At 31.9% G+C, this 24,723-nt stretch overlaps 2 protein-coding genes across 3 annotated transcripts in view; one reads left to right on the forward strand and one right to left on the reverse strand.

Moving 5' to 3' along the window:
- Drp1 (dynamin related protein 1) overlaps nucleotides 1-10,197 on the reverse strand; it is a 62,701-nt gene extending 52,504 nt beyond the window's left edge. Inside the window, exons 1-2 of one of the 2 annotated variants that reach the window (XM_072540633.1) lie at nucleotides 9,694-10,197; nucleotides 9,490-9,634 (exon numbers count right to left, since the gene is read on the reverse strand). In XM_072540633.1, the coding sequence (XP_072396734.1) occupies nucleotides 9,490-9,634; nucleotides 9,694-9,795 (247 nt within the window). In that variant the 5' untranslated portion in view covers nucleotides 9,796-10,197. The remainder of the gene's footprint in view (nucleotides 1-9,489; nucleotides 9,635-9,693) is intronic. The other variant, XM_072540632.1, reaches the window with a different exon arrangement.
- A 3,346-nt stretch (nucleotides 10,198-13,543) lies between these two features.
- Nucleotides 13,544-18,850, forward strand: LOC140447777 (uncharacterized). Its single transcript, XM_072540634.1, has 2 exons — nucleotides 13,544-13,923; nucleotides 14,288-18,850. The coding sequence occupies exon 2, from the start codon at nucleotides 16,381-16,383 to the stop codon at nucleotides 17,860-17,862; it is 1,482 nt and encodes a 493-aa protein (XP_072396735.1). The 5' UTR covers nucleotides 13,544-13,923; nucleotides 14,288-16,380; the 3' UTR covers nucleotides 17,863-18,850.
- Nucleotides 18,851-24,723: the final 5,873 nt, after the last annotated feature.

Genomic DNA, 24,723 nt, shown 5'->3' on the forward strand with positions numbered 1-24,723 from the left:
TACTGGAAACTGCAGAGATGAGAGTACTGAGAAGAATTACAGGAAATACGCTGAGAGATCGAAAGAGAACTGAAGACATTAGAAGAAAATGTAACGTACAGTGTAAAATGAATGGACACAAAATAGAAAAAAAGAATGGAATAACCACATAATTAGAATGGAGGAGACCAGTGTCGTCAAAATGGCAAGAGATGAATCACGAATCGGCAGAAATATCGGACGACCGCGCAAAAGATGGAGAGACAACCTTCCATAGAGGTATTAATCCGCCAATGAACAAGAAGAATTGCTGATAAGGAGGAAGAAGAAGAATATATATTTTAGAATAAATTATAAATAAAAAATTCGGTTATATAAAAGGATATTCAGGATTCCCTATAAACACCATATATGCAATGAAGAATTATTAAACAGTGTACACAAAAATATGGAAATCTTTCAAATACAGTGTACTCCCTTTATAACGAACACGGTTATTACGAGGTTTCGCTTATAACGAGGTACATTAGATGTCCCGTGAAATTTCTATTGAACTATAACCCTTTATAGCGATGTAAATTTGCTTATAACGAGAGCAAATAAGATTGAAAAACGTATTTTTTACGTTTTGGCCCGACCGTAGCTATAAATAAATACCCTTTTTAACTGTGGGCCGCCCGCAATAAACTTCTTACAATTTATGATTCTTAGTCGGAAATGTAAAATTTATGATTCACAAGTGTCATTGTATTGGGTTGACCATTCACACCTAATAATATGGGTCCTAATAGACAAGATGTGGAAAGTGTTTTAAAGGTTGTCAGAAACTTTATCCAAGGACAAAACGCAAATGAAGAAGCATAAAACTGTTTTACATCTTTAGAAAATATGATAGATAGAATACTGGACAATTTAAAGCAGTCAAAAATGACAAAATAACTTTATACACTTTATACATATTTACAGAATACAGATTTTTTGTTTTAACGTATATCCTTGACAGTAAAAGTAAACAACTCTTTTTTGTTTTATTGCATTTCATTGACAATAAAAGTAAACAACTTTGTTTTAAAAACGCCATTCAAACAATATTTAATAGCATCTTATATTGCTCCGAATGGCTTCACTATAGAAAGTTAATGTTTTAGAAAACTACATATTCATATGTATGCACAATATTATTGTTGTTGGATATAACGAAATCCGCTTATAACGAGGTAATTAGTCTGCCATTTCAGTTCTCGTTATAGAGGGAGTCTACTATAATTCAAAAATCTCATAAAGTTCGAATACCTTGGCCACGTAACTCAAAATAACAACCTATGTGTTACATAAAGTGTTAAAACTAATAATCCAACGAAAAATACCTGACAAAAGAAACGAAAGACAAAGAATCTCCGGACTAAAGAAAATGAGCACATGGCTTCAAACAAACATGACAGAGCTTTTTCGTGCTGCTCCAATAAAGTAAGAATAGCTATAATGGTCGCCAACATTCAGTATCAAAATATACTTCCATTATTTGTTAAACAAAAAACAAAATTTGTTTAATTTACTAATGTTTGTATTTTGAGAACGATTTCCGAAGTGGAAATTGAAACGTCAATAAACGTATTTTAACCTTTAATTGTGGCTTATTCCCATTTAAATAGTAATTAACTTAAAATCAATCTTTCTATATCATAAATAATCAATGTTTCCTGTAAAGAATATTTTGTAATGCAAGAAGAAAAATCATATTGTTTTAAATTCAATCAGAATTCATTGAGATACTCAAAACCAATGTTTCCTTAAAGGTACCATGTTTTTTGAACCAGTTACTTTAGCTAATAATGGTTTTATTTTATATACAGAATGGAGTCTTGACTTTTTATTGAATTAATAAAACATTTATTTGCTAGCTAAATCTAAGACATTCTGCTGAAATCATACAGGAAAAGCTTTTGTCTTCCTATCTCAAGTTTTTTTTTAACTTTGTACCATTTTTTTCATCATTTCTTGTGTGGTAGGTATCTAGAAGTCCTGATGAAACATATTCTTTATAAGATCCCATCAATTTTTAGTCATTGTTTTAAAAACTTATGGTTGTAAACATTGTAAAATGACAAACTGCAAGCTTTAAAACTTCCAATGTTCTCTGGAACATTTTAAGTTCTTCTAATTTCCAAGAAACCAGTTAATTTATATCATTATTAATCCAATGAGATGTAACATTTTAATAATATGACTGGTCTAATTAAGTATTTTATCAATATATATTTCTAGGTAATTCACACACAATTTATGCACGCTTCATTGATTACTATAAACATAAAACATATTAGAGATATTAGAGATATTAGAGATATTAACAAATATTGGAATAAACACCTGTGATCTAAGAATTATTTGCAATCTGTACTGGAATCAAACATTGTCTATCTGTACAGAGGCAGAGAATCCGATGATATCAAAATAAAATGTGGGGTCCAACAGGGTTGTATACTATCACCCTTGCTGTTCAACATATAATCTGAGGAAATCTTTCAAGAAGCAGTAGAGGATGTTGGAGGAGGAATTTAAACTAACGGAGAAAAGAGTTGTTAACCACAATAAAAACAGCCAAAATCGACTACCTCTGTCACATCATGAGGAACAGCGAAAGATAACGGTTGCTGCAATTAATTATATAGGGAAAACGAGGACCAGGAAGGCAAAAGATTTCCTCGCTGAAAAATCTATGTATGGGGTTCAACACAACAACCACAAATCTTTTCAGGGAAGCAGTTTGCAAAATACAAATTGCCATAATGGTTGCCAACATCCGAAACGGATAGGCACTACAAGAAGAAGAATTCACACACATCACTATTTTAAATTTTTATGGTATTCACTAGCACTTAATTGCAAAAATTAAACATTTGTTCATTTACTTAATTGTACTTAGCATATTAAAGATCAACCAATTAAGCTAGGAAAATATAATAAATAAAACTAATCACCAGATAAGTAGTTGATTATCTTAAAAATTTTATGTAAACAAACTTTATATTCTAATACCTTGAAATACAGCTGTATGGGAAATAATTTAAGCAAGTAATCTTCACATATTACTACAAAATATTAAACTAAGACAAAAAATATTAAATTCAGCTGTATAAAACAGAAAAAGATTTGATTTAAATGAGAATTTCACAATAATAGTATAAAATTTTTCTTTTATGACCCGTTATGATGTCATTCCAGCCTCCCATGATGTGGTTACTTAGTACAAAATCAAACACAAAAGACCAACAAATCTCTTCTAAACATATGGTGTTATGACAACAACACCAGTGTTGTTTATCAACTGACTGACAAATTTTGCTCCTACAACTACAACATGTACTGTATCGCAAGGTTTTGCTAAAAGATGTAAACTGTTACATATTTCACACGTGACACAAAGGATATATAAAGGTGAAAAGACATCATAACAGTGTTAGTTACCAATTCAAACACAGAGTGACAAATCATGCTCCTACGACAAATACTGTCATAGGATAGCAAGCTGTATGATAGTTGTCAAAGTGATAGCATGGTTTTGCTATAAGATGTAAAATTTTTACAGTCCTTGTGATGGACATTGAAGTAAAAAAGCAAAACAAAAACAAAGACATCAGAGATGACCATAAAAAATTAAATAGTGAATGTAAAAGATGAGAAAGATCTGCCCAGGGCAAAAATTGTAGAAAAAATGACCTAAAGCATGGAAGGAACTCCTAATACAATTTGGAGGAATATCGTTAGTATTACTAGAGATACTGCCAATGAAATACTTGAAAAAACCTCAGGAAAGAGGCCTAGTGTGGTAGTTAAAGAAACTTCAAGAAAAACTAAAGAAGAGAAAACAATATAAACAGTAACAAGAAAATAATTCAGACAAAGATCTTCAAAACTATAGCAGTAGCAAAAGCTAAGCACAAGTATATACAAAACTCATAAAACCTATAAAATTACTTAGTCTTAACCATCTATGTGTATAAAAGGATAGGACGACAAGTCACACTGTCACATATTGTGTTCTTGAAACAATCTTGTTCTTTAATCATATTTTGTATAACTGATACTCAACTGATATAATAAACTTATCTGACAGATAAAATGTAAAATATTGAAATTATTGAAGGTGTTTATCTAAAATTGCAAACACCAAATCAAAAAATCCTTTTTGTCTGTGTATATATACCACCATCATCTCCATTAAGCGTTTATGAGGACTTTATTATGGCAACTGAAGATATTATTCAAAATAATGACTTTTCAATGTCCTATATAGTGGGTGATTTTAATCTGCTAAACATAGTTTGGGAGAACGAAGATCTAGGATCAAGACCAGTTGGTAATATTACAGAATCTATTGAGTGTATGTCAAATTTTATTGCTTATTTTAACTTATTTCAAAATAATCCAATATCAAATGTTTTAGGAGGTTATTTAGATTTAAGATTGTCAAATAATGTTGTAAATGTCAAATGTGTTGATTTACCTTTATTAAACTGTGGTAAGTAAGTACCATCCAGCACTTTCTTTCTGTATTGACTGGGATAAAACTAAGTTTCTTGAATACCATTATTATTATTATGATTTTAATAGGGCTAATTATATTTTAGTAAACCAATTTTTAGGAAATGTAAATTGGGACAACTTACTCGACAATATTTCAGATGTTAATAAAGCAATATCCTGTTTTTATGATATTTTGTACTGTTGCATAGATTTATATTTACCAAAACAAAAATGTAAAAACCCAAAATTTGCAAAATCATATTCAAATGAACTGAAAAATGTTATTCTGAGAAAAAAAGTAGCTCATAAAAAATTTAAACAAACTAATAATTTTTCTGACTACTTATAAATTATTCTCAGGCATTCGTAGATAATGCAAAGTCTTAGCTGAGCAATGTAAAAGTCAAACCATAAAAAGTGTGGAACAATACATGAATAATTCCAAAGAATTCAGGAGCTATGTAGACAGTACAAATAAACGTTATGACTTACCAAACAACATGACCTATGACAACAATAAGTTAAACAATCCATCAGAAATTTAAATTTTTTTTTAAACAGCATTTCTCTAATATGTAGATAACAATAACTGTGATATTCCAAGCTTTGATTATAATAAAACAATTAATTTAAGCAGCAGTGATATTAGTCTAATAGATATTTTTAATAAGTTAGAAAAACTAAATGTAAAACTTAGTAGTGGCCCTGATGAAATTTTACCTTATTTTGTACATAAATGTTTGTTCTGTCTCCTGTATTACTAAAATGTTTCGTGTTTCATTAAGTAGGTACTGGCACTTTCTCCGAAGAGTGGAAAAAAGTTATATTTCTCCTATTTTTAAGAATGGTAGTAAAACATGTATAGAAAATTACAGACCCATTTCCAAAATTTCTATTTTTGCAAAGATTTTTGACTCAATTATTGCTTCAAAAATATTTTTTCCAATTAAAAGTTTAATTATTCCTGAACAATACGGCTTTATGCCGGGAAGGTCTGCAACCACAAATCTAGTGATCCTAGATGAATTCATTTTGAATGCCTTTGGGAAGGGGGCTCAGGTTGATGTGTTCTATACTGACTTCTCAACGGCATTCAATCAGGTTAACATCAAGATTCTTATAAAAAAACTAGAAGCAGTAGGAATTCATGGATCCCTGCTTGAGTGGTTCGAGAGCTACCTGACAGATAGGCTTCAGGTTGTCAAAGTCAAGAATTCTCTTTCTGAAGAGATTTTGGTTAGGTCTGGCGTCCCACAGGGTTTTCATTTATCAACTATTCTTTTTCTATAAATTAGGGATTTCTTCAGAAGATATAGTGTATTGTGACATTTTAAAATTACTTAATGTACCAACATTAGAAAATCGTCGTTTAATGCTAGATTTGGTTTTTCTTTTCAAGATTGTAAACGGAATGGTAGATTCGCCTCAAATTTTGCAGAGAATAGGTCTTAGAGTCCCTCAAAGGTGTACAAGATCTAAGGACGTTTTTCACTTAGAATTCCAACAAACAAACTATTGTCTAAATAGACCTATAAGACGAATGTGTCAATCTGGAAATGACTTAGATGTAGACTTTTTTTCTAGCTCTCTGAATAGTTTTCGAAAAAAGCTGAAAAAATCTTTTAAAAATACAATGTAGGCTGTCACTGTAAACTGTCGTTTAGGTATTTATTCTATTTATCTGTCTTGTGTAAATTGTATGTAATTATTATTGAGTTCTAAAACTGTTAATATGATATGATTTATTTAATGATTGTAATTATTGTAATTGGTATAACCGTAAATAAACAATTTATTGATTTATATTTCTTTGCCAAATTAAGTATTAAATAAGAATTTCTACAAACTAACAAATCTATTAGTTTGTTACTACATTGTATGGTATATCAAAATCAAAAACATAACCTAACTATTGTTGTTGATTGTGAGAGAATGGATCTAGTCTTAGAAGATTTAATGAAATCAAAGAGTATGATGTTTATTGTTTATAAACTTAGTGCGAGAATATAATATTTGAGGCAGAATCAACCATTTTAATTTTTGTAACGATAAAGACTTTTTTAAGAGCTTTAGACCAAATAAACCAACAGTGATCTATGTTCTGCGAATATATTGTAAATAGTTGTTAATAAGATTATAAAAGTAGGTATTGTATCTTTTTTTTTCTTAACTTAGTTTAGGCATTCAATGTTTTCATAATCTTGATAATTAAAAAAATGGATTAATTAATGTTTTCCAAGAAATCTGGGCGCTATTGATTAAATAATAGCAGTATAGGATTATAAAATGAAAAATATACTTAGTACAAAATAAGTTTTCTTGATAAGAAGTTTAACTTGAGGTAATAGAAATACAATACACTAAACAATCCAGTAAGAAAATAATGAATTATTCAATGGAACTATTTTAGCCAATGGAAGTGGCTGTAAAGTTGAAAGGATTCAACTGTTCTAATCTACAGTAATATTCTATAACCTAGCGAGAGATCAAAATGAAGATAATTTTGAAGATGAATTGCTAAATAAAGACATTATTGAACTTTCTGAAATTGAAGATGCTTGAGGTAACCTTATATAATATTTTAGTGTTATGGAGAAACCTCAGAAGAATCAGAAATTTTTCTTAAATAATTTAATTTATTCCTGCTACCACAAATTGTATAATCAAAAAAAAAAAAAAATATTAAAACATTAGTATGATTTCTTTGACAATTAATTAAATATTGGCCTGTTCTGAAACAAATTTTAGACATATCTTACAGATAAGTAACCACAACATAATTTCATGTGAAAAGACAGGTACATTTTATTCTATGAATAAATGTCTATCCTCCAGATATCTATCTGTCAGATAGCACAATATTTATCTGGAGGTGAAAAGACCAGCACTTTCATGCAAGAAGTTTATTATTTTAAAATTTAATTTTTAATTCTCTTGAAAGTTTGTTGATCCTAAAATATTGGCTGCGAATTTGGTGACAGTAAAAAGTATAATACAAAACTCAAGCATTCCCAAAAATAAATTACCAAACTAGAATTATGCTAGTCTTTGTAGGTAGACGGATTCCATAAGATGACTATGCAAAAGTTTAGCAATTCTCCAAAAGTGACTTATTTGTTATAAAGTTATACAAGAGACTAAATTATTTTGTTGTCCTCCTAGCCTTAAATAGGAGGAGCCCAAAAAAAATTGTGGACGGACTGCAGATGGCAATTGATTGTGTCCCCCATTGCATGGTGATGGGTAAAATCACTAGTTAAAATATAATACAGAATAATTGATAGACAGACAAATGTAGAAACTGAAATATGCAAAAATTGGTACAGATTTATGAAAGGCAGATGCAATTTTCATTATATGGCAGCTGTTGGAAAATACAGGAATAAAGAAACACTTGTATTGTATTCATTGATCTTAAGAAGGCATATGATACAGTTCCTCGAATGGTTCTGTGGTGGGCACTCAATAAGAAAGGAGTTCCTGGTGAATATGTCAAGATTGTGAGAGGAATTTATGAGGTAGTAACATGTATAAGGCAGTAACAACTAGAGTTAGGACAGTTGTTTAGGATTGTGTCAGGGCTCAGTGCTTAGTCCTTATTTATTCTCATTAGTTTTGGATCAGATAACAGGGAAACTAGAGTGTAACATTCCCTGGTGTTTTATGTATTCTGATGATTTGGGGTTAGTAGGAAATACTGAAAGGGATCTAGAACAAAAACTAGAATTGTGAAGAACTGTTGTGAAAGAAACTGACAGATTTCATGTGAAAGTAGGAATGGATCAGTGCCCAGTTCAGATCAGTTGATTGATTGATTCTCATTAGTGTTGGATCAGATAAAAGGGAAACTAGAGGGTCATATTCCCTGGTGTTTAATGTATGCTGATGTCATAGTGTTAGTAGGAAATTCTGAAAGGGATTTAGGACAAGAACAGTGGAGAAAAGCTCTTAATGAAAATTGTTTAAAACTTAGTAGGAGCATTTGGAATGTTCATTTGAAAACAGAGACTTACTACTACAAGTAATACAATAACTTTGGATGGTAAAATGATTGTGAACAGTAATAGTTTTAAGTACACAGGATTGGTACTGTAGTATTAGTAACAAAGAATTAAATGGAGATGCATACAGTAGATTTAGGGTGGGATGGATGAAGTGGAAAGAAATTGAAGGAGGCAACTGGTGTGTTTTGTGACAGAAAGATTCCAATAAAGCTGAAAGTACTCTTCTATAAAACTGTTATAAGACCAGCAGTGATGTATAGAACTGTATATATAGTAAGTATGTTGAGCAGTTAAAAAGAAAGAGGATTGACAAATGCATATGGCAGAAATGGATGGATGAGTTGGATAACAAGAAATAATAAAATTAAAAACTATAAAATACTATACTATACTATAAAATCCTAAAACTTATGGAGAAATGTATTTAGTAAATCTAACTTAGCATAGAGATAAAGGCAAAGAGAATGATAATGATAACTAACATCTTACATAAGAGCTTCCCATTAACTTCGTCTGACTATTCCTTTTTATTTTTCCACTATAGTACCTTAGCTTTATCTTGTACTACAGTACCTACCTTAACTACATTACCCCTCTATGTTTACTGAAAAGTACATATTACTCAGAAACAGTAATAATTATTCTACTGTAATGACTATATGAGAAATATACACTAATATAAACCATGTTCACCTTATTCTGTAATTATAGCATATAAATTGAAATTTATTCAGTTTTTATCTATTCTTGGTTGTTTTAACTCTAGATTATGATATTAAATAATAAAAACCTCAATATACACAAAAACCATAGATATTTGTTGAATGCAATTAAAAAGAGACCTCCGCCGACAATATTGTTATTAATAAACTTTTTATTGTGAAGTCAAAAGTATGTTTTCACATCATAAACGTACCATTTAGAATAAACAAAAATAATGTACATCACCAAAAAGATATCAAATTAGAACAACACTTACCATCAATAGCACTTCTATGTTCTCTATCTTCTTTGGGACAATATACTAACTGAAGCACCAAAGGTCTTCTGGTAACGATACCAGTACCTCGAGGCAAAAAGGACTTTCCTACTAAACTCTCAATAACAGAACTTTTTCCGGAACTCTAAAAAAATCAATTTAGGTTATGTCATAATTAAATTATATGCAAATTTTTAAACTTACCTGTGATCCTAAAACTATGATTTGAGGTAAATGAATAGCGTCTGAGCCAACAGTGTTAAATACATCTTGCAGTTTGTTAATAACTGGAATAAGGGCTTCCATTGTTTTGGTTTATGAATAAGTACAAAAAATATCGATTATTTTACGTGACCTATTTCTTCTTAAAGCAATTCACAATGTCATTATGTACATTGACAATGCAGTATTTAAATTGAGTATTTGCTGTTTAACAAAAAGAAACTCCTTCCCTTTTGTTGAAAATGGATTTGAAGTTTTACTATTTCAAATATGGCATCTGTCACTACTGTCAATGACATAACCTTTAGGCAATTGTTTTCGAGTGATACATTAGGTATTTTCGAAACTCAATAATTTGGATAATAATTTATAAGATGTAATAATATAATATTTTTATGCATAACAGTATAACCACAGAATAAATAACAAACAGAATGCCCACTCTCAGATGCCGTCTTTAAAGTGTGTCAGTACACGATCGCCATATTTTAAACGGAAACATTGACTCCTTAGAGTAAGGAATTCTACTCGTCAACGTTGTTGACATTCGTTGTTGATAATCGTTAACGTTAAGCTACGTCAGAACTGTAATTTAAATATTGAGAGATTAATAATTTAGTAAATTTGAAATAATTTAATCTATTCTTCAACTAAAAATACAAATAAAATAGTGCATATTATGTCTATAGTTGCAATAAATAAATTAAACCGGGTTAATTTTTTTATGCACATCAGATAAAATTTCACTGAACAGCACTGGCACAGAATAATAAACAATCAGAATGCCCACTCTGCTTGTCAAGATATATAAATACGCGCATCATATGTCAAATAACTGTCAAATTGAAAATTTGAATTTAAAAGTTCCATAAAAATTATAGTTTTTAATAATTTTAAAGAGTATCGATTTAAAATTTAAGTGCAAAAAACATAATAAACGAGCTGGTCTTCTAATTAGTATTGTGATTCACTTTTTATGTATAATTAGGATTTTAATTTTGACCGTATAGTTAAACAATCTAAGCGTTTTACGGTCGTAAACTTCTATTTTGTTCCCCCGATGGGGTACACTAGTGCAGGGACGTCCTCGTTGACGTAAATGTTAGTAGATAATAGTGAGGACCATTTGAAAATAACTTATAATCAAAGCATGACCATAAAAAATGTCAACAGTGTAGAAGCTGTCATGGAACCGGAAAAAGAAAACCTTTAATTTACGCTCAGATAAGTATAATATTAAAAATATTTGGGTTTATATTGAAAAAGTAAATGGTGAAAATTTAGGAAGATTACATCCGATGACTGTTGGTCACATATTATTAAAAAAATTAAAACTTACAAATATTTTAGAAATTAAAAGCATATTTAGAAATCGCATCAAGGTTTTGTTAAAGTCTTTACTGGAAGCAAATAATTTAATAAATAATCAAGCATTAAAATTGGAAAATCTTAAGGCTTATATATATATATATATATATATATATATATATATATATATATATATATATATATATATATATATATATATATATATATATATATAGAACTAAACGTAAAGTTGTTAATGATAATAAAGTTCAATTCATAGATAAAAAGACAATAATTATCACATTTGAAGGCAACGTTCTGCCGAATTATGTTTCGTTTAATAAGGTACCTATTTTGTCCTGTTGAACAGTATATTGGAAAAGTCGTTCAGTGTTATAAATGTCTTAGATGTGGACATGTATCCATACAGTGTAAAAGTACACAAGAACGGTGTATTCAATGTAGTGAAATTAAAGAAAAAGATCATAATTGTAATAGAGAAGTTGTATTTTGTATTCATTGTAAAAGTAGGAACCATCTGTCGATATCTAATAAATGTCCACAATATGAAAAACAGAAAAAAATTAAAAATATAATGGCCGAACATAACATATCTTTTGTAGAAGCACGTAATTACTGTGAAAAATCCTTTTCAAATTTTGTAATTAACAATTCCTTTGAATGTTTAGCAGAATATGAAAGGGATTTTCCTAGTTTGCCTACAACTAGTAAAAATATTCCGGTATCTAAACAAGTTTCAAACAAGCCAAATTCTGTTTTTACTCACTGATTTAAATATTACGAAATCTCAAACAATTAAAAAAAAGAAAAATCAATTCACCAACTACACAGTCGTCTACTGAGAAACCAATGTTTGCTTTTGTTTTTGGATCTGATACATGTTAATCGGATTGTACCAAATTATGAAAACATTAAAATTAAAAGAAATGTAACTGAAAGTCTTTCTACTTTTATATATCAGCTTTTACAAAGTATACAAACTTTTGATGATGTACGATCTATAGATAAACAATTAATAGTCAATAATATTGAACAGGTATTGGAGGGTACACTGATTAATACTAAATAAAAAATGTCTTGTCAACCTAAGTTAAAAATAATTCAGTGGAATGCTCGTTCTGCTGTCTCAAATAAAAATAGCATGATGCATTATTTAGTAACTAACAAAATATACATAGCTCTTATTAGTTAAACATGTTTTAAAAAAAATGTATTATATGATTTTAATGGGTATAATCTTGTCGTAATGATAGGTTGGATGGTTATGGTGGAGTTGGTATACTTATAAATAAATCAATTTGTTTTACTGAACTAAAAATTGAAAATAATAATTACAATTATGAAATACAGTTATGTGCTATAAAAATTAAATATGGAAATAGTCAAATTAGTTTTATGTCACTATATAGAGCCCCGAAAATAAGATGCACAATAAATGATTGGATCAATATATTTTCCCAGGTACAAAAACCAATTAATAATAGGAGGTGATTTTAATGCCCATCATACTATGTGGGGTTCAAGTACAAATGATGAAATCGGAATACAGCTGATTAAAATGGCAGATGATCTTGAATTTACAGTTTTAAATTAAATAATGGACAACCAACAATACTAACTCAACCTAACCAGAATTACTCAATGATTGATGTTACTTTCTGCAGTCCTGATCTTGTTAGTAAGACTGAATGGTCTATCTCTTCAGACACGCATCAAATCATTTTGTTACACAGTTGGATATTTGCATTAAAGCCGAAACTAAAAAAATATTACCAAAAAATAAATGGAACATCAAAAAAGCTAATTGACCTTTATATACTTCTTTATAGTACAAGACTTTTTTAACCAAAATACTGAAATTCCAAATAACACATCAAGCAAATATGAACATTTAATAAATAGTATTAATTATGCTGCTCACATTGCAATACCACAATATAAAGCCAAAAACTCGAAACCCGCCACCTTGGTGGAATTCTGAATGTGACAATATTGTAATATTATTATTATTTAATTTATTGTTTTTATTTATTATTAAAGGTTCTACACTTATAACACTTATAAGTTTATTTAAAGTCTTTATTTGGACAATATAACTAATTTATCTTACACTTAATAATTATATAATTTATCTACGTGCTTACATTTTAAAAACCCGACGCGATGTTCAAAAACTAACTGTTCTGTTTACAAAAAAATTCCTCATTAAATATAAAATGCAGTTGTTCGAGAATCGCGGCAATCCCCCATCGAAGAGCCGAGAAAGTCACCCATGCTGGTTTTATTCGGCCTGCCTCTGGAAATTTCGAATCATGGATGACTCATCACAATTCAGATAAACAGGTCTTTCAACTGAGCGCCAAAATAACTAGAATAGAAAAGAATTAGTCATAATATATTTACAGTTTTATACGCCATCATATTTATCGTAACATTGCCCCGCTCTTAAAAGATGGCTCCTCCTGGAACCTTGTCGGGACTGGAACTGTAATGTGTAGCAGTCACAACTGCTAACATATAATTAATTAATATAATTTATTATTGAAATCCTAAAACCCCTCAGAATCCCGTTTATGAAACGTTCATGGGCAATAGACGGTGCGATGCGCAAACTACAGGTCAAGTATTAAGCGCTCGCTAAAGTCAGTATTGGCCAACTACTCAAGCAGAGAGGTGTATTTCTCCAAGCCTTAACCGGCATTTTTTTTGTCTTTAAATCGGGTAGAAAATCTGGGATTGGATTTAATATTTTCCCCGAACATCAAGGGAGAAATTAGAACAGATGATAAAGAATCTTGATTGAAAAACCGACTTCCAAATCTATAGAAATGAATATTTAAGACCCGGCTTCCAAATCTACTGAAATAATTATTTAAAACCCAGGTGAGCAATTAAATCATTTAGTTTTATAGGCCTATCATTTTATTGATATTTTCATTGTCTTTTGAAATATTAAAAGTGTAAAATTCGAGTTTTCTCATATGTATCATGTGGCCTTGAGCCTAGATCGTTAATTTATCGGACACCTAATTAGTTTTTCTGTTTTTTTTGTATACCTACTCAGTATAAAAAGTTTCATGCCTGATTTACTAGATATTCTTTAAATGCGCAGACGCAATAAATAAGACAGGATGACAGTCAGCTGATAAAATAAAATGTTTGTTTGTTGTGGTAATTCGATGTAAGAGTATGTGTTGACAGTCATCTTTGGGTGCCTTGATGTTTCTCTAAATGTTATTTTTTGTAGATTTCACCCGATTAGGATAACGTTTAATACTAGAATTAGTTTAACCAAACACCTAATTCAACCCATTGGAAACCAGGAACCGATTGTCTCCAGAACCACAGCGTTCCTCTTCATTCGTTTTTTTTTTCGGAGCCTCAAGGATCGTCAGAGTCTTAAGGGGACTTATCCAGGACCGCTGTAGTGTTGTGACAGACAGTAACAACTAGTTTCTCAGGGTTAAGGTTTTTCTTGTAATTTACAACTTTGTATATGCATATACCAAGGTTAGTACTTATTACAGTTTTTTGTAACATCTATAAAAGTTAGGTAAATAGCTATTAATTAATTAAATTAGATTCATTGTTAGGGAAGGGGTTCATGATTTTTGTATAGCGGTTTTTAAAAGGGAAGGGAAGAAATTTATGTATCAGGGTTTTTAAAAATTATATATATATCTTTCCGAGTCTGTTGGCCATACTCATCACACTTGATCACTTTAGATATCTCCCAGCATCTGTGTGTAAGCATAACACTTACACATAGATCTGGTGTTTAGCTGCTTCGACACATATTAGTCGTATATTTGTTAGGTAAGGTAGTTTCTTTTGTATAACCGTCACGGTTTTTTTTTCTTAGTATTTATATTCCCTACCTTACCTATCTCGGATTTAACTTTCGTAACTAACCTTAGTGTTAAGATTTCGCTTCTCCCATGGACTTAGATTATATATTTACTAATACACCTTTTTGTTTGGCCCAGTAGTGGGGGTCCTTAATTTTGTCATGGCTTTTTGGTCCTCGCATACCGTAGCCCCACTACTGTAATTATATTTTCTATATATATGTGTATATATATATATATATATATATATATATATATATATATATATATATATATATATATATATAGGTGAGTTTTGTTAGTTGTTAATACTATAAATATATTTGTTACAAATAGTTTTGCTTTTATTTCAGTTCCTGCTTACAATTATAATATAGCACAAGGTCAATAGTGTCTTTTCGGGTTTTAAACAATATTACAGGGTATTAAATCAATAGTACTTTATTCCTTGTTGTTCATAACTTCATTTATTTTTTTTGTTAATTTCCTTCAGAAATTAGCTGGCGCCCATTTTAGTATTTTCCTAGGCATCTCCGTATATTCTCTTATCTTACCCCTTTTATAGTTCCAGATTTTTCGGTGCATTATTATATTGTATTCTTTTGGTTAAAAGATCTCTTTTCCCCTTATCTCAAAGCCAAATTCTAGTGTAGTGAGGCTAGCCCGAATTCGTGCTTGAGGTTTTGTGTCTCTGTGTTCTTTTGAGCTAAGCCATTCTTTTTATTATAACTTCTTTGCTAGTTCTTCTCTAATTGATCATCTCCTTCTCCATATACCATCCCTAAATTTTATTTAGGTTTCAATTGGCGCTTTTGCGTTTGCAACTTGAGTTGTTTCAATTGGCGCTTTTGCGTTTGCAACTTAAGTTGTTTCAATTGGCTAGACCCAAACGTGGGGCCTCTCTTTTTTTGCACGTACTTTTGGCTTTATATCTTTGGTTTTTTTTTTCTCCCACTTTAATTTCTGGTTGTGTACCTTTGGTGTTGTATTTTAATTTTCAGCTGTGTTCTTTAACTCTTGGTTTCTTAACTGCAACATTGGTTTTTGTATTTCAATATTTAGTTTATCTACATTCTCTATTAAATATACCCGTAGTACCCTTGTTTTGCTATATTGTGGGTAGACTGAATAAATTGCTTTTTTTGATTAACTAAATATCCATATTGGATTAATAATAAATAACATAAGTATATATTAAAAAGGAAAATTATTTAAATATTTTAAATTTAACTATCTTAACCCTATAAAAGTCCGGAGTAGCACCAAAGTAATTCACCACTGTCTGGAAGTAACATTTTTTTGAAATTTCTAGGTTTCTCAGGGATTGTAGCCGTACCTTGCATCTGAGTTCACGACTGGATAAACAAGCAAACATTACTGGTAAAATAATTCAATTATAATAATAACCTGGAAACATAGAGTAAGTTAGACTTTACCTATTTTATCATAGTTTCCCTCATATATTTTCTGGTATATTTCCAAGTTGTATAAAATGTCTGCTTTCAAGGTAGAGCATCTGTTAGGTCCAGAATTAGAGTACGAGTTGAGAGTCCGGCACTTAAACGATCCATCTTTGACAACAGTGGAAAGGAAAAGGGTAGTGTTGCGTGGTGCATTAAAGCAAGCTGCAGCAAATCGGAGTTATGCTGTTCTGTCTGCTTCCCATCTTAATTTTAAGGACGAGATTGCGGAAATAGAGGTTACTCTTGCAGATCTGGTGGTCAAAATTGGTTCTTTTGTGGGTTCTCCTAGTGATACTGCCTATGCTCGCTATACTTCTCGCTTAGGTCATGTTGCAGCTAGAGTCCATCTGTTAGAAGCTACAACAGAGGAAGAGGAGGAAGTGAAGAGGTCTCTTAATTTCAGGGTTCTGATTCTGGAAGGTGAACTTGATTGTAAAGTGATTCCACAGGCACAGTCAACTCCTCATAATGCTAGTGTTTCAGTAAATCCATTTCCCTTCGTTAAGTCTGCTCCTATTCATAAATGGGGTGTCCATTTTTCAGGTCAAGATAATGAAAATGTTGTTAGTTTCTTAGAGAAGGTAGAATGTCTGCGTATAGCGCGTGGTAACAGCGAGGAAGAGTGTTACTCTTCTGCTGCCGATTTATTTAAGGATTCAGCCTTCACTTGGTATCTCAATAACCGAGGTAGTTTTGCTTCATGGCAAGAGTTAGTTGCCAAACTTAGGTCAGATTTTCTTCCATATAACTATGAGGACAATCTTCTTGATGAAATTAAGTCTCGAAAACAAGCTCCGCAGGAGAAGGTAACTATATTTGTAAATGAGATTGTTAGTTTGTGTAAACGGTTGGAGACTCCTTTGTCTGAGTCACATATCATAAGGATCATTAGAAAAAATTTGTTGCCATCGTATCATTCTAGTCTGGCACTTACAGATATTTCTTCAATTGCTGACTTAACGGAAAAGTGTAAGAAGTTAGAGGAAGTTTTGTCATGGTCTTCTGACAACGTGTCTAGAGTCCCTATTCATCAGAATTTCAGAAATAATGACTCATCTTATTCTGATAGACCCAATTATTCACGGTCTAGTAATAGTAGAAATTTCAGAAATAATGACTCATCCTATTCTGGTAGGCCTAACTATTCTCGGTCTGGTAATGTCTCTTCTTTTAATTCGAAGCTTACCTGTTGGAATTGTTGTCAGTCAGGACATGGGTATTACGAATGTTCTGAGCCTAGAATTCGGTTCTGTTATGGTTGTGGACGTCAAGGTGTCCGTAAATTTGAGTGTGAATCCTGTTCGGGAAACGACAGAAGGGGTGGGTTGGCCCTGGCTCCTACTCCTCGTCAAAATACAGGGAATACAAACACTGTCCAAACTCCTCAAAACCAAGGAACCAGTTTCTCGAGTCTGGATGCCCAAGCTTCCACAAGCCAAACATCTCACGCTCTACCGAAAGACAAAAGACCACAGAACGGCAAATACCAACCGAAGAGAGGACAACGTTAATTGAGCATGAACACCGTGATTCTTCTGTAGTTTCTTCAAGTAATCTCTTGTCGTCGTTTGTTGATTTAGATATAAACTCATTGTTAGTTCGAAAAAACAAGGATAATCGTCCATATCTTGAAATATCTATCTTAGGACATTCTTGTTTAGCTTTACTGGACACAGGGTCCAATATCTCTATTTTAGGTTCTCTAGGTCTGGAATTTCTCCAGAATTCAAATGTAAATATAGGAATAGATCAAAGTTTGCAAGTGACTACAGCTGATGGTCAAATTCAACCAATTTTAGGTCAATTCACTACTGAGATTTCTGTTAGTTTTTGTAAAAGAATGATTACATTCTTTGTTATTCCTTCAGTTAAGAATTCAGTCATCCTAGGTATGGATTTTCTGAAAACTTTTAATAGTGAATTAAATTTTACTGAATTTTCCTTATCTGTGTCTTCTTTCAATATCTCTTGTGTCAATGCTGTTAAAGATATGAGTCGACTTAATGCTCAGGAATTAGAGCAGTTAAATAGTGTCATCACATCATTCTCTTCTATCTCATCGAAAAATCAGTTAGGTCGAACTCATCTCATTGAACATCACATTGATGTTGGTTCGTCTAAGCCCTTCAGGCAATATTAATATCCCTTGCCTCAAGCCTGGCATGAAAGTTTAGTAAAGGAGGTAGATGAAATGCTTAAGTTAGGTATTATTGAGCCCAGTACTTCTTCTTTTTGTAGCCCTCTGTGGCTGACAAAAAAGAAAGATGGGACTTTTCGTGTCTGTTTTGACGGACGTAAACTTAACGGTATAACTATGAACAGAGATGCTTATCCTATACCTCGTATAGATATCATCCTAAGTAAATTACAGAATGCAAAATTTATTTCATCTATCGACTTAAAGAAGGCGTTTTTACAGATTCCTCTCAGCGAGGAGAGTAAAAAGCTTACTGCCTTTGCAGTAAATGGCAAAGGATTGTATCAGTTCACTACAATGCCTTTTGGTCTTGTGTCTGCTCCTCAGACTATGTGTCGATTAATGGATTTGGTAATAGGTCCTGCTTTAGACCCATTTTGTCAATACTATCTTGATGACATTCTTGTCATTACTCCTGATTTCGAAACTCATATCTCTGTATTGCAGCAGTTGTTTCAGCGTTTAAAAGACGCAAATTTGACTATTAATTTGGATAAAAGCAGCTTTTGTCGTGACTCTATTAAGTTTTTAGGATATGTTGTAGATTCTCAGGGTCTTCGTACTGATCCTGATAAGATGTCAGCGATTCGGGATTTTCCTGTGCCTAAAAATACCACTCAGGTCCGTCGATTGTTAGGAATGGTTGGTTATTATAAGAAGTTTGTTAAGTCTTATTCGACCTTGTTGTCTCCTATCACAGATTTACTTCAAAATCGGAAAAAGGGACAAAATATTGTGTGGACTCCTGAGGCTAATGAAGCTTTCATTAAAATCAAGGAGGCTCTCACAAATTCTCCTGTTATGGTAGCCCCAGATTTTACTAAGCCTTTTTATCTGATGACAGATTGTTCTAACACTGCATCTGGAGGTGTACTCTATCAAATGGTAGATGGAGAAGAACACCCTATAGCTTATACAAGCAAGAAATTAAATAAAGCACAGAAAAATTATACTACAACTGAAAAAGAGTTGCTAGCTATAATTACTGGTATTGAACATTTCAGATATTTTCTTGAGGGTCGTTCTTTCACGGTCATAACTGACCATAGTAGTTTGGTGTGGTTACAGAATATGAAGAACCCATCTCCTCGTTTGGCTAGGTGGATTTTAAAATTGGCACAATATGATTATAAGATTATTCATCGTAAAGCTGCAGGTGTAGTAGTCGCTGATGCACTCTCTAGAACGTTCGATATTAATTTGTTAGATTTATCTTCCTTGCAACCAGATGACTGGTATCGAAAAATGTTGTATGATGTACAGAATGTACCAGGTAAATTTCCTGATTTTAAAGTTGAACATGGTATTTTGTATAAACATGTCTTAAGTTCCATGGATGCCCTTACTGGAATGTCGGATTGGAAGATAGTCGTTCCAACTCCTAATAGAGCAGAGGTTTTGGCCACTTTTCATGACCATCCTACTGCAGCTCATTTTGGTTTTTACAAAACTTTCCGTCGTATATCGGAACTCTATTACTGGCCGAAGATGCGTCAAACTGTACGTAGCTATATCGCTAAATGCAAAATCTGTGCTACATGCAAACCGACAAATCTTCCCCAACCAGGTTTAATGGGTAGTTATCGACGGATTGATTTTCCATTTCAACTTATATCTTTAGATCTCATTGGTCCTTATCCTAGGTCTTATAAAGGTTCTCAGTATGCCTTGGTAGTTGTTGATTATTTTACAAAATTTCCTTTGGTTCATACTATGTCTAAGGCAACTACTTCATCCATTATCAAGTATCTTGAGAATGAGGTTTTCTTAATTTATGGTGTTCCACAGATCGTGTCTTGCGATAACGGACCACAGTTCACAGCTAAGGCTTTTCGCGACCTCATGTCTAAATATAATGTCCAAAAGATCTGGTACAATGCGAACTATCATCCACAAGTCAATCATACCGAAAGAGTTAATAAATCAATCGTGACTGCTTTAAGGTCATATTCCTTTCCTGATCAAAGAGCTTGGGATACTCATATCCACTCTATAGTACAGGCTATCAGGACTTCTTCTCACGAAATAACCAAATGTCCTCCATCTTATTTGATGTTTGGTCGTCATGTTCCTCTTTCTGGTGATTATTTTGGTACAATTTCAGAAAATGCCAATAACTTTCCCACTATATCAGATAAATTACACCGTTTAGAAGATATCCAGCATCTTCCTGATATTTATGTGGATGTTCGCAAACGTTTGAAAGCATCTTATGCTAGAAATAAATGCCATTATGACTTGAGAAAGCGAGAGTTAGCCTTCAGAATTGGAGATTCTGTGTTGAAAAGAAACTTTGTCAAATCTGATAAAGTGAACTTTCAATCGGCCAAGTTATGTCAGAAGTACATACCTTGCACAGTTATTAAGGTCATTTCTCCTTTAATTTATGAGTTGAAGGAAACTTCCACTGGCAGGAAACTAGGAAGGTTTCATGTCAAAGACTTACTGGAGGACAAGACAGTAGGTCCACATAACTTGTCAGATAATTTGGATTCTTCATCTTCAGATGAAGATTAACTGGTCCCTTATCAATGCTGTACCAGTTTGGTTGTTTAAGATCGGTTTATCTATTTTTGTTTACCTGGCAAAACAATAAGAGTAGTGCTATTTTGCCTTCTATTTTTTTTATCTTATCTTAATGTTGGTTATTATCTTAGTTTATGGACTTGTTAATTTTGTTGTTTGTTTTCTCTAAAAAGTCCAACTGCATATCATAGGAGTACAGGATGGATATATGGGAATTTCCCCATCTTGAGTTCTGAGTTGAATAGATATCTACAGGGATAATGCGGAAAACATTCCAAATATTTTCTTTAATAGTGTTGTATGGTTTTGTGGACCATGGCCATAAAGCTTATGCATTCATATTCACTTACTGTGTCGGTGTTTTAGCGTGGGTTCAGGATTGATCACCCTGGATGTGTGCCCTCACTTGGCTCAGAAATATATCTATACATATTAGTTGTTTCTTGAATGTCTCTTAGGTTGAAATTAGAATGTGTCATTTAGAATTGGATCGTTCTGATATTCAGCAATAAGTAAGTCTGTTTAACTTGGTTTGTTATCTCCTATGTTATCTTCTCAAGAATTTGAGTTTAACATATCTTAGTATCTTGAGTTTGTACCTGTCTACCTACCATTCGTACGGATTGGTAGATGTGAGTTTATCTTTACCTTGAGTGTACCTTTATCTTTACCTTAATTGAGTTTATCTCGTACCTTTACCTTAAGTTAGTTATCTTTACCTTTACCTTGATAAGTTTATTTCTTATCTATATCTTATGAATATATATCTTATCTTTATCTTGATTATGGAGTCCTAAAAATCTGTCCTTTACTGTTCTTGTCGTGAGTAAAGAATTGGACCACGTCAATAGTACAGTTTGGGTATTACAGTTAGGATCTCTTTTATCTTTCCTTCTACCAAGTGTATAGCTGGTAGAAGTGAGTTTTGTGCATACCCTCTACCATGAGTAGATCTGGACTTGCAATTATCTTTTACCTTTTATGCATATTCTTTACTACGAGTTGGGATTGCAGTTAACTTACTTATTTTTTTTTAGCATACCCTATACCATGAGTATAGTGGGCTTGCTAGTATCTAGGCTTGCTAGTGCCTTTACCGATTGTGTGTTTTTCCTACCGCTGCTAAAGCAAGTAGATGTATTGAATTATCTTTTACCTTGAATTTTCGAATATATTGCTGATATCCAGAACCATATCATATAGATATTTAGGTTTGTAGTAATATAGTTTCAACTAGTCCTAATAAATTAAGCCCTCATTGAACTCTTGGGTGATTGATAGAATCTGTTCGCTCTAGTGTCAACGTTGGGTAAACTTGATAGGACTTTGTTTGAGTTTGTGTTGTGAATGGTTCTTGGTCCTATCTTTTAGAGGTTGTTAACACACCTCAGTAGTGTAGTTTGTTTATAGTTTTACTAATACTTGGAAATATAGAATTTAAGTATTGTCGAAGGTTAATTTACTCTATATAAGGTTGAATTGAATTATATTGAATATATTGGTATTGAGATTGATATTGCTATAAAGTTATTGAATTATATTTAGAAAGTACCTAAGTGATTGGGTTATATGTTTTTTTTTACTTTTCTTAATACTTTGCCTAAATAAATTAAATTATTTTAATTTTTTTTGGTAAATTACGCATTATTAAATAGATCACATGCTGTCTGTCTACTGTACGTCTGTCAGTGTCATTACTTTTATCCCATCTAATGAGTAAACAGTGTGGCTGATAAGCTCAAAATCCTTGTGGTTGACACCACAACGTTTCGGCTTCATCATATTCATCGTCTGGTTTGTCTTTAAGGCTAGATTGTCCTAGACAATAAAAAAAAAAGGAAACTTCTGGTAAGTGGAAAGTTTTCCTTTTTTTTTTCTGGAGTTGAGGGAGGATGTAGCAGTCACAACTGCTAACATATAATTAATTAATATAATTTATTATTGAAATCCTAAAACCCCTCAGAATCCCGTTTATGAAACGTTCATGGGCAATAGACGGTGCGATGCGCAAACTACAGGTCAAGTATTAAGCGCTCGCTAAAGTCAGTATTGGCCAACTACTCAAGCAGAGAGGTGTATTTCTCCAAGCCTTAACCGGCATTTTTTTTGTCTTTAAATCGGGTAGAAAATCTGGGATTGGATTTAATATTTTCCCCGAACATCAAGGGAGAAATTAGAACAGATGATAAAGAATCTTGATTGAAAAACCGACTTCCAAATCTATAGAAATGAATATTTAAGACCCGGCTTCCAAATCTACTGAAATAATTATTTAAAACCCAGGTGAGCAATTAAATCATTTAGTTTTATAGGCCTATCATTTTATTGATATTTTCATTGTCTTTTGAAATATTAAAAGTGTAAAATTCGAGTTTTCTCATATGTATCATGTGGCCTTGAGCCTAGATCGTTAATTTATCGGACACCTAATTAGTTTTTCTGTTTTTTTTGTATACCTACTCAGTATAAAAAGTTTCATGCCTGATTTACTAGATATTCTTTAAATGCGCAGACGCAATAAATAAGACAGGATGACAGTCAGCTGATAAAATAAAATGTTTGTTTGTTGTGGTAATTCGATGTAAGAGTATGTGTTGACAGTCATCTTTGGGTGCCTTGATGTTTCTCTAAATGTTATTTTTTGTAGATTTCACCCGATTAGGATAACGTTTAATACTAGAATTAGTTTAACCAAACACCTAATTCAACCCATTGGAAACCAGGAACCGATTGTCTCCAGAACCACAGCGTTCCTCTTCATTCGTTTTTTTTTTCGGAGCCTCAAGGATCGTCAGAGTCTTAAGGGGACTTATCCAGGACCGCTGTAGTGTTGTGACAGACAGTAACAACTAGTTTCTCAGGGTTAAGGTTTTTCTTGTAATTTACAACTTTGTATATGCATATACCAAGGTTAGTACTTATTACAGTTTTTTGTAACATCTATAAAAGTTAGGTAAATAGCTATTAATTAATTAAATTAGATTCATTGTTAGGGAAGGGGTTCATGATTTTTGTATAGCGGTTTTTAAAAGGGAAGGGAAGAAATTTATGTATCAGGGTTTTTAAAAATTATATATATATCTTTCCGAGTCTGTTGGCCATACTCATCACACTTGATCACTTTAGATATCTCCCAGCATCTGTGTGTAAGCATAACACTTACACATAGATCTGGTGTTTAGCTGCTTCGACACATATTAGTCGTATATTTGTTAGGTAAGGTAGTTTCTTTTGTATAACCGTCACGGTTTTTTTTTCTTAGTATTTATATTCCCTACCTTACCTATCTCGGATTTAACTTTCGTAACTAACCTTAGTGTTAAGATTTCGCTTCTCCCATGGACTTAGATTATATATTTACTAATACACCTTTTTGTTTGGCCCAGTAGTGGGGGTCCTTAATTTTGTCATGGCTTTTTGGTCCTCGCATACCGTAGCCCCACTACTGTAATTATATTTTCTATATATATGTGTATATATATATATATATATATATATATATATATATATATATATATATATATATATATATATATATATATATATATATATATATATATAGGTGAGTTTTGTTAGTTGTTAATACTATAAATATATTTGTTACAAATAGTTTTGCTTTTATTTCAGTTCCTGCTTACAATTATAATAT

This window comes from Diabrotica undecimpunctata, chromosome 8 (assembly GCF_040954645.1).
Source record: "Diabrotica undecimpunctata isolate CICGRU chromosome 8, icDiaUnde3, whole genome shotgun sequence".
Taxonomy (NCBI): Eukaryota; Metazoa; Arthropoda; class Insecta; order Coleoptera; family Chrysomelidae; genus Diabrotica; species Diabrotica undecimpunctata.

Bases quoted from the DNA above. Each gene is read 5' to 3' on its own strand.
- LOC140447777 (XM_072540634.1), top strand. From the start codon at position 16,381: ATGTCTGCTTTCAAGGTAGAGCATCTGTTAGGTCCAGAATTAGAGTAC.